Source organism: Lolium rigidum, chromosome 6 (assembly GCF_022539505.1).
Source record: "Lolium rigidum isolate FL_2022 chromosome 6, APGP_CSIRO_Lrig_0.1, whole genome shotgun sequence".
Classification (NCBI taxonomy): domain Eukaryota; kingdom Viridiplantae; phylum Streptophyta; class Magnoliopsida; order Poales; family Poaceae; genus Lolium; species Lolium rigidum.
The window spans coordinates 86,674,712-86,684,658 of record NC_061513.1 but is presented as its reverse complement, the minus strand read 5'-3'; the positions used below and the strand labels follow the sequence as shown (position 1 = coordinate 86,684,658).

Below are 9,947 nucleotides of genomic sequence, written 5' to 3'. Positions count from 1 at the left end.
TTGCCACTTCTCCGTCTTCATCCTCTTCGTCTCGCTAGCTTTCGCCCGGTCGACGTTTTGCTAGCTTTCGGCAACCAATGCTATGGTGCCTTCAACGCCAATCTTCAAGTTTTCCTGCTCGAAGAGCTAGCCCTATCTTCTTCGGGAAGAGGCAGGCAGCGAAGGTGTTGGGCTGGTCTTTCTTCGGGAAGAAGTAGGGGAAAAGGCGCGAAAATACAACCCGAGCATTAGTGATACTTGCGGCGCACCGGATCCCCATGAATTTTGAGGAGAGAAAGAGCGTCGAGAAGACGGTCATCTTCAGGCTTCTGGAGTTCGAAATCAAAACTCATCTTCCCTGCTGAAGCAAATTTCGGGTTATCAACAAGTATAAGGAGAGGATAATTTTTGAAAAGACTTAATCGAAAATGATCCACGAACTTACTGACAAAACGCCGATTCTGCGACTCCAGGCGGGCGATGACGCCTTCTTCACGAGCGATCTGTTGAGTTATTTTGTCACTCGGAAGCGGTTTCCGCTTCGTGGAGACTCTTTCGAATATCTCCAATGGAGGCAGCATCCTCTTCAGCTTTTTTGCGAGCTTTTTCACTCGTTCGAGCTTGACGGCGAGGTCATCAACATTCTTGTTAGCCGTGACGAGAGCCTCTGTCGGAAGGAAACACAACAGAAGTCAAAATAACACGGGGGCAATAAAAGTTTACATGACGAAAAACAAGATAGTTCATTTGATAGTGTACCTTTTAGACCATTGACGGTGTCGCGATACCCAATAAATTGCGTGCCGAGGCCGATGAAGTGTTGCATCGAGGCTACGAAAAAGGAAGACGACGGGAAAGGCTCAGAGCGGTAAAAACTCGACAAAAAACAACAAAAAAGTGGCATAGATACTTACATCGTCCAAGGGAGGAGTCGCCGAACTCCCGACTATGTTGTGTTCCTCGCCAAGTTCAATCCTCGCCCCTTTGGCGAGGATTCTCGGGGGCTGGCGACAGGGGTCGACTTTTGCGGATCTGTTGAGGAGACGAGGTTTCCTCCGCCGTATGGTGAGTCTCCGACAGAGCTAAAGTTTGTGACGTGCTCATAGGAGCAATCACATTGGTAGCGGGTTCTTCTTCTTCGTCGCCACTGTGTACAAAAGATAGTATGAGAATATTCACAAAACAATAAATAAAAAGAAAAAGACGACAAGGTAACTTACGAGCTAACGAGGGCATCATCGTAAGCGTTGAAGGTCTCCTCCTCTTCGGGAGAAGTCTCCTCTGGAGCAGTTTCCTCGGCAGGAGAACTGCTAAGTTTGGAGGTGCCGGAGTCTTCAACATCACCCCTTTTCCTTTTGTTCCTTGGGGAAACAGCGGAAGCGAGAGAATGGGCTGACCCGGAGGCCTCAGATTCTGTTTCTCTTTCAGAGGAAGCCGCGGATTTGTGAGATCTCGCAACTTCACTCTCATGGAGAGAAGTACCCTGGGTTTCGTCGGTAACGACAGTTCGTTCCTCAACTTCCCCACCTTCAGGAAGGGGGAGTAGAGAGGATATAACTTGATGCTTCTACAGAAGGAAAAGATATACCGACAAGAAGTTACACCAATGAACTCGGCAAAATAGTAGTCGAAAAAGTTAAATTCGTCAAGGACAAAGATAGTTTACCTTGGGGAGGGCGTTGGTGCCTCTATACGGCTCCACGCGACAAGAGGTTGGAATGGCGTCTTTCTTGCTCAGCGACGAAATCTTTCGGACAAGCTTTTCCAAGTCTTTCACCGACAGATCCTTGGATAAGCGGTCCACGTCTTTGTCGCCAGCGTACATCCGGAGAGGGTTTTTGCGAGCTCGCGGAGGCTGCACCACGATCCCAAGGAAATACGCGGTAATCTGAATACCCGACAACTCTTTGCCGCGGGTGATTCCGGAGCTCGTGGATGCGCTTCATCGGCGCCTCTGTCGGCTGTCTTATCTTCATCGGTAGCTTCAGCGTCCCACGACCGGCGTCGGAGGATCTTCTCGCTACCATCAAAAGGCGCGACGTTGTACTCTTGCGAGTCGACGTGCTCTTCGCGGATGTAGAGCCATCTTTTGCGCCACCATTGAACATAGTCAGGGAACTTGACATCGAAATATTCGACATCTGGGCGGACGCAGATAACAACACCACCCACATTGTAGGCGGTGTTGTGGGAGCTGTTGCGGCGGACAAGGAATATGTGTTTCCACGAGGCCCCAATTAGGAGGGGTCCCGAGAAAGCATTCACAGAGGGTGATGAAGATAGAGATATGGAGGATGGAATTGGGGGTGAGCTGGTGTAGCTGTAGCCCGTAAACAAAGAGTAATCCACGAAGAAATTTGTGGATAGGCGTGGACAAACCGCGGATGAGGTGGTCCACGAATGTTACCCGGTATCCGATGCGCGGTGTGGGGAAGCTTTCCTCGCCGGGGAAGATTAGCATCTTCTCCTTCTTCATGAACCCGAGCTTCTTGAGCAGGTTTGCATCTTGGTTGGAGATCTTGGATCTCTCCCACTCGAAGAGCTTCGGGTCTTCTGTCGCCATTGGAGAGGTGTGCTTGGAGAGCCTCGCTCGCGGTGGCATCAACTTGGTTGATGGTGGTGGTGGAGAAAGCAAAGGCGCAGGAGCTTCGTTGTGGCAACGGAGGAGAGAGAGATGGTAGGTTTGAGCGGCGCAGCGAAGGGGATAACTAGAGGAGGAAAGAAGGTCCTTTATAGCAGGTTAAACGAATCGCCGCGCCGTCGGATGGTAGGAGAATGGATTTGATGCCCTACACGTGTCTCCTGGGGTAAAAAGGTCTTTTTACGGTGATGGAAGCTGGACAGGCGCTACAGCGCGCGTGCCGAGGAAAAGTGGAGGACGTGTGTCCCCCACTTGCGTAACGTGTCAAGTGCTTGGAGATTTTTGGGCCCACAAGTCGGTGACGGGACGAGTTCGCGTCTTCCCGATACGGTGGTCGTGGCTGTCGTCGGCAATGACGTTACTATGGGGAAAATTGCGGTTGCAAATGTTTTGAAGCTTCGTCGACGGAGGAGTATCAATGATATTTTCGAGAGCGTTTGATCAAATACAAGTTTTTGTTCAAATGCTCGGGGGCTACTTTTTAAAGGGTATCATCAAGAATATCGACGGGGAAATTTTGACTATTGCAACAAAGGAACAAGTTGAGCCTACAACCAAGTATAAATACTCGGCCGTAGCCTCGGGGGCTACTCCCATCGGGAGCGCTGGTCGCGCACCCGATAAAGATGGGAGAGTTAGAGAAGATGACAATATAGCGACGAAGGTGTTAAAAAGGTGAGCCTACAACCAAGTACAAGCACTTGGCTGTAGCCTCGGGGGCTACTCCCATCGGGAACGCTGTTCGCGTGCCCGATGAAATTCAAGAAGTCATGGTGAGCATATTCCGAGTTATAAAATAACTCTTCATATATTCCCATCGGGAGGACAAGATAACAATATACAAGTCATCTGTGACTCGAATAAATGTGCTATTCCAACAGCCGAAAAAGGCACTCGGTAATATATTCTCAGAGCGCCTCAGTCGCGAATTAATCTCTGAAAGCCGCAATACTTTGCGAAGGTAAGTCCCCAGGATCTGTCCTGCGCGGCGTGGCACCGCCTCTGACGGCGTTCTGCTACTTTTTCCCCCATCAACCGATACGAAGAAAAATCCTAACAGACGCGTTAGGTACCCGATAAAACATAAGCGGAATTCGACATCCGGTAAGACCTTAAGCGGCACATGTCGAATTACGCCGATATCCCGAGATCATGTCCGGGGACGTGATCTTGAAGTAGGTTTTTGCGGATTCCCACAACAGCAGTTAACTGGTACCTGATCCGTAAGATGAACCAGCCCCAACTACCATTATCCCTGTACAACATACGATTACTTTATAAAGGTCATTTATTGATTCGAAGAAATCATATGGTAATTGTAAAGATGGAGATTTTCCCCGATTCTTCGATTCAAGCAAAATATCGGGGGCTACTGACGTAGGCATCCCCAATGGGCCTGCCGAAGCAGGTACCGGAGTTTCTCGAAGGCCCACGACCCGAAGTTTATGAAGCCCGAAGCTCGAGATATGAAATAGTTTGGAAACATAGAGTTGTATTAGGATTAATGACTTGTAACTATTACGGGACGAACTCAAATAGTCTCCGGACTTTGTTACTTGTACATCACGAAACCCTCGGCTCCGCCTCCTATATAAAGGGGAGTCGAGGGACAAAGAGAGGATCAAATCATTGTCAACACAACCCTAGTTTTCATAGCAGTCGAGTACTTTTCCGGCTGAAACCTTCAAGATCTACTTGCCCTCTACTTCCAACAAAATCCTAGTCTACAACTTGTAGGCATTGACAAGTTAATACCTTGTCACTGCCCGCTCCTTCCACTTTGGCAGCGGTGGCAGGGCGCGACGGGGAAGGGGGAGGAGGGCGGGCACTAGCGGCCCTCCCACTCGCTGGTCTCCATCTTCTTGGCGTCGGCGTCGAGCGGCTCAAGGAGGGACGGGTCGGCGGCGTCGATGGAGCGGCGGCCGGCGCAGTCGATGGTGATGCAGATCAGCGGGATGGCGCGCCGCGCCGAGACGGAGAGGCGGCGGTCGTTCTGCCCGCCAACCTTCTTGCCGTTGGCATTACCCTCCTACGCACGCGTAGGAGCGGGCGGCAACTACAAGAAGGTCGACGGGCAGCACGACCGCCGCATCTCCGACGGTATGTTTATAGGTTCCACTTCTATTTAAAGATGTTGCTATTGCGTTTATAAATAGTATACCAATTCAAATAAACAACTTTTACGTTGAGTGATGCGATCACATTTTGATAGGAATCCTTTAAAAATTGAAAAAACTGACTTACACAATACAAATATAGGGGAGGGGGCATCTGCCCCCCCCCCCCCTCCCCCAAACTACCCATGGTTCAAGTTAAATAATAATGTATGCCTATGATTTTGCCCTACCAAACTTTCAGAACGTCCCCCGCCACTGGCAGCACCGGTTACTACGAGCCCTGATCCTAGTGACCTTTCGGTTTTGTCCTCTACCGCCATTCCGACTACTGCTTCACCTCCAGTTCAGAACCAATCTAAGCCTATCGATCTGCCACCCCACCGCCACGAGGCTTTGCCCGTAGAGCCGTCTTGCCTAATGGCAGTTTACGAGCTTGACCCGACTCTGTGGTTGCCCCTCGGCCATGAGTTCATCGACGGTGGCCCTACTCGTTCTTCACCCCTACGGTTGTGCCGCCACGTCACAATGACAACTATTGCATCACTTACGCCTGCCCAGCCATAGTGGAATGGTTTCTGGCGCAACCAGGTCAACAATTTTATCCAGCGAAATCCTGGGCTGGATGTGATGCATGTTCAGCCATGGTTGTTTGGCATTGGTATGTTCGAGATGCGGAGCTCTACTGCTAGGCAGGTCCTTACTCGGCACCCACCGTATCATATGACCATGGTGAGTACCAGAGAGGAGTTCATAGGATGGGTTGGCTGATGCTCCTAGGCGTCCATCTAGATTTCCGGAATGATTTTGATACATCAAATGTTGTGGCCTCTTTTGGCAAATATCATGACTGGCACCGTGACAATCTACTGAAGGTAACCCCCATCCATTGCTAGGTAATCTGCAAGAGATACTGCACAACTTTATTTTGCCCCACTACCCTGAGCTTAGCTGGAACTAGAATGATGTTCCTGTGGATCATGGTAATGATGCTGATGTTGGTGTCCAACATAACCTGGACAATGATGCCAATGTTCAGTTTGAGCCGGCTGAGGAGGAACTAGTTGATGACTCTATCACTCATAACCCCTCTGCCAACTCTGATTCTTCTTCGGTTCAGCTGGTTAATCTTATGGATGATAACATGGATGGGGAGGTGCAACAATCTGAGGTCCAAGCAATGGAGCAAAATCAGGTGCAGCTCCAGTATGCACAGAATATGGTTAGAGACATTGTGCTGTATGTGTCTCCAGCTCCGTCTGCATATCTTAGCTCCTCATTGGAGCCTCTGTTCCCTAGACCTGTCTTTGGCCCTGAGCTTCCTCCTGACATGATATGGGAAAGAATTTTTCAGTCAATGTTGCCCAAGTTGATGACTGCTAATGTGCCAGTTGCATTAAGGACCAGCCCTTTTGCCGCGGTTATGCTCACTAAACGGTTCTGGGTAGAAGATTTCGAGCTCTGAATCTGCGATCATGTCCTCACTTCCGTGTAGGTTAATTGCGACCGCCACAATTATTCAGAAGATTGAGGGCACACCGGCACAACATACTCCAGCCTCAACCCACCCGGGCCAGAGAGGCCACGCGTATGCTATGACCAGAGGACATCTATTTTGGCTGAATAAATGTCGCAAATTCTATTGCGAAAATCAACAATTCTAGGATCCGGCAACAAAACATTGGAAATTGGAAAACAGTGTAATGTTGTACTTGTACCTCATCAGTCACACAACCTATCATTGCTTCTCTGCTACATCTTCTACAACACAGAGCAAATCATGTACCCGGATAGGTCGATATCCCCTGACTAGCATGACATGAAACATGGCCTAAATAGTAAATACAACTGCACATCGATTTATGACGTAACATTCAGAAGAAGTACAACTCTACGTATCTACTAGGATCCGGAGACAGCACCGCACAAACTGAAATTTTGGTAAAACTATACATCACCATTCACATGACCTATGGCTGCTTCTCTGCTGGATCTTCGACGACAGAGAGCAAATACTGCGCTTCACCTTCACCTCTATCAAAAACATTCGGAAGAGCGGCAGCAGCAGAGGGAGGTGAGGATTCTTCAGAGGAGCACAGAACGCTGCAGCTCGGCAGTAATGTACATGGATAGCGAGAATATCTTCAGGCTTCAGCTGAGGACATCGACGGGCCAGAACCTGCGCCACGTGGAAATCTCGTCTTTGGTCTGGAGCTTCCTGATGCCTCCGTAGAAGCCATCCGCCTCGTCCCCTTTCTCCCTGTGGTCTTTCCTGCTCACCGTGGTCTGCCTCCACCTCGACCCAGCCGCGTAGTGCTTGAACTCCAGCATGATCGTATCTGACAGAACCAGCACACGAATGTTATTCAGATGGGCATATACAGAAATGACAGAAATGAAACATGCTATGGATATGGATAAGGATGGCGCGAGATGCTAGATATATGAACAGACAGCGGATATGATGAACGCCACATGATCCATGAAAGGGGAATCACACTGTAGCCACGACTCCTTGATTTTTTTTGCAAGTTGAACTATGGGACAAGGAATCTTTGTTGTCTCCAATATGTTCCCGAATATGTTTAACGAGTTTCTTTGTAGGGCGTGTCTAATTCTCACAAATCTCAAATCTTAGTTGTAACATGACTCACTCATGTTGCAACTTATTACTAGCACGAATCACTAAGTATATCAGTTCGGAATATTTTTCTTAGTTGCATTATCACCAAGTCTCAGTTGCAAGGTTGCAACTGAAAGAAAACTCTGAAATTTCATATATATGCACAAATGGCTATGCAATTGGACGGTGTATGACTTGACCAAGAACTAACTCAGTTAGCAAATCCATTATTTGTATATTTTTTTCTTCTGGAAATCCACCTTTGGCACCCAGATGTATATGCACCTATTGTCTGAAGGTACATTCAAAATGTAAAACACAAATGTGAAAATAAATTTCACGTGTACATCTGGACATCTTAGGTTCGTACACAAAGTTTCACGGTAAAAGAACAACTTTTGTGGTTTTCATAAAAAAAATCAATTTTCAATGCTTTACATCTGGACATGTTAGGTTTGTAGACGAAGTTTCACGGTAAAAGAACATCTTTTGTGGCTTTCATAAAAAAACTCAATTCCGATACTCAAATATGACTACTCACAAAGATAATTTTTAATCTATTTTATAGAAGACACAAAAAGGTTATTTTTTCACAAAACTTTGTGTCTTTTTTCTGATTCTATTGACATTTTCAAATTTATATTTTATCCATAATAGGTTCATATAACCCTAGAGCCAAAACACCACCTCTATTTTTTTCTACTATCTGTCAATCTGTGTACAAATTAAAAGACGAAAAAACAAGATGGCAGAGGAAAAGTGGGTCGTTACCGTCTTCATGGCAGCGGCAGAGATGCTCGTTCGGATTGCATGACTCCAGGTGACCCACGACACCATACCACCAACCTGTATCCACCACAAATCATCTGTTACCAATTGAAATTCTCATCCTCGTCTACCTATCTACGGAGTAGTACAGCATTACCAAGAGCAAGCCGACTCTCCAAGCGCGTGATGCGTACATACCGTAGGGGAAATCCTTGTTCTTCCGCCACTGAATCTCGAAGTGGTCGCCGGGGTGCAGGCCGTTCAGGCAGCCGGAGGCATGGAGGTCCTGCGCCGGCGTGCTCACCGGCGCCGCGCGGACCCTGCACCACTGCACGCCGTCCTCCTCCTTGGCCGGTTTCCGGCCGTGCGGCGGGTACCTATCAGAATTCAGAGGAACCCCATCAGCAAATTTAATTCGATTTAAGCCGACCACAACCGTAGCAAATCAATCATGGAGTATCCGATCAATGCACGTCTGAATCGAACAGGTTGAGCGAGTGAGTACCTGGCGGTGAATGTGTCTGTTCGCCGGTCGTAGCGGAGGTGGGCGTCGTAGCACGACAGCAGGAAGCCGACATGCCCGTCCTGCTAAAGAGATCCTCCACGCATTAGAAAAAATGGAGTCTTTTTCGTTCTCGCAAGGGGAAACAACGACAGCAAGCCTTTACCTAATCTAATGGGTCTGTATTTGGAAGGATCAAACTTTAATTTTACAACTGAGCTAAAGTAGCAAGATTATACTAAACTGAAGAAAATACAGTTAGCACAGCGGTTACCTCGCGGTTGTACACCTGGGCGGGGAACCAGAACTCGCCGCACTCGAGCGCGCGGTACCACGCGGCGACCGTGTCGGCCGGCGGCGCCGGTGCTGGGTGGACGGCTGGGACGGTGGCCGTGTCCCCTTTGACCAAGCGGCACCCGATCCAGGAGAAGGGCCACGCGCACGCCAGCGAGTCGGCCCAGCTCCTCCGCCTGTTCGGGCGCGGGCGGGCGGCGGCCGCCGCCCTGGCGGCCAGCTCCGCCTCCCACTCCTCGCGCGCGGCGGCGCCGAGCACGCGGCCCCACTTGGCCCGGACGTGGCGCGCCCAGAGGCTGTCCATGGAGCAGCGGTCCCTGAGCCCCGCGCAGACGCAGGCCATGGCGGCGAGCGACGCCGGGGCCAGCTCCTCGAGCACGCGGTCCAGCGCGAGCTCCGGCAGGTCGAGCAGCGGGAGCGCGTCGTCGTCCGTGGCCAATGCGGGCGGCGCCTGCTTCGCCTTGGGCGGCGGCGGCGGCATTCTCCTGGCGGCCCGGTCCTTCCTGCCCGGCGCGGCGGCGGAGTCGGAGTGGCAGAGCAGCTCGCGCACCAGCAGCAGCGCGACGAGGCCGAGCTCCCGCGCGAGCTTCCAAGGCTTGTAGGAGGCGGGCGCGACGAGGAGCAGCGTGAAGGCCGGGAGCGTGGATATAAGGAGCAGGGGAAGCATCTCTCTCTCTCTCAGGAGGAAAAGCTAGGTGCTTGCGGTGGTGGTGGTGGTGCGACGACAGCGGCAGCACATCCAAATCCAATCAGACGCCGAGCCGAGCAGGACCACCGGAGAAGATAGGGAGGCGCGGCCCCCACGCGGCCCAGGAAAGCGGGGACAGCGCCGACGAGGTGGCGCCGGCAAGCTTTGCGGCCGAATGATTCTGCCCCCTCGCCTCGCCTCTCGGCTTCTTGCCCTCTGCTTTTGAGGAGTCAGCTCAGCTCACCTAGCCCCACTGGAAAGCCACACACAGTAGCACCACTGCACTATACGAGCACGGTGGTGATCAGCGGCAACTTGGCTCTGCTTGCACGAACTGC

General features: G+C 50.5%; 1 protein-coding gene and 1 pseudogene across 1 annotated transcript; both read right to left on the bottom strand.

The window, feature by feature from the left end:
• LOC124662902 overlaps nucleotides 1–5,057 on the bottom strand; it is a 34,271-nt pseudogene extending 29,214 nt beyond the window's left edge.
• A 1,365-nt stretch (nucleotides 5,058–6,422) lies between these two features.
• On the bottom strand, nucleotides 6,423–9,639 carry LOC124661015 (F-box protein At2g41170-like). The gene is made up of 5 exons (XM_047198871.1): nucleotides 8,902–9,639; nucleotides 8,631–8,710; nucleotides 8,324–8,502; nucleotides 8,129–8,203; nucleotides 6,423–7,073 (listed from the first exon to the last, which is right to left on the bottom strand). The coding sequence occupies exons 1-5, from the start codon at nucleotides 9,586–9,588 to the stop codon at nucleotides 6,886–6,888; spliced, it is 1,209 nt and encodes a 402-aa protein (XP_047054827.1). The 5' UTR covers nucleotides 9,589–9,639; the 3' UTR covers nucleotides 6,423–6,885.
• Between the last annotated feature and the right edge of the window lie 308 nt (nucleotides 9,640–9,947).

What these genes read in the sequence shown, in the direction of transcription:
- LOC124661015 (XM_047198871.1), bottom strand. Translation starts at nt 9,588, where the DNA reads ATGCTTCCCCTGCTCCTTATATCCACGCTCCCGGCCTTCACGCTGCTC. An exon ending in CCCAGGTGTACAACCGCGAG is followed by an intron (nt 8,711 to 8,901) that starts GTAACCGCTGTG and finishes TCTCTTTAGCAG; the next exon opens with GACGGGCATGTCGGCTTCCT. An exon ending in ACAGACACATTCACCGCCAG is followed by an intron (nt 8,503 to 8,630) that starts GTACTCACTCGC and finishes GAATTCTGATAG; the next exon opens with GTACCCGCCGCACGGCCGGA.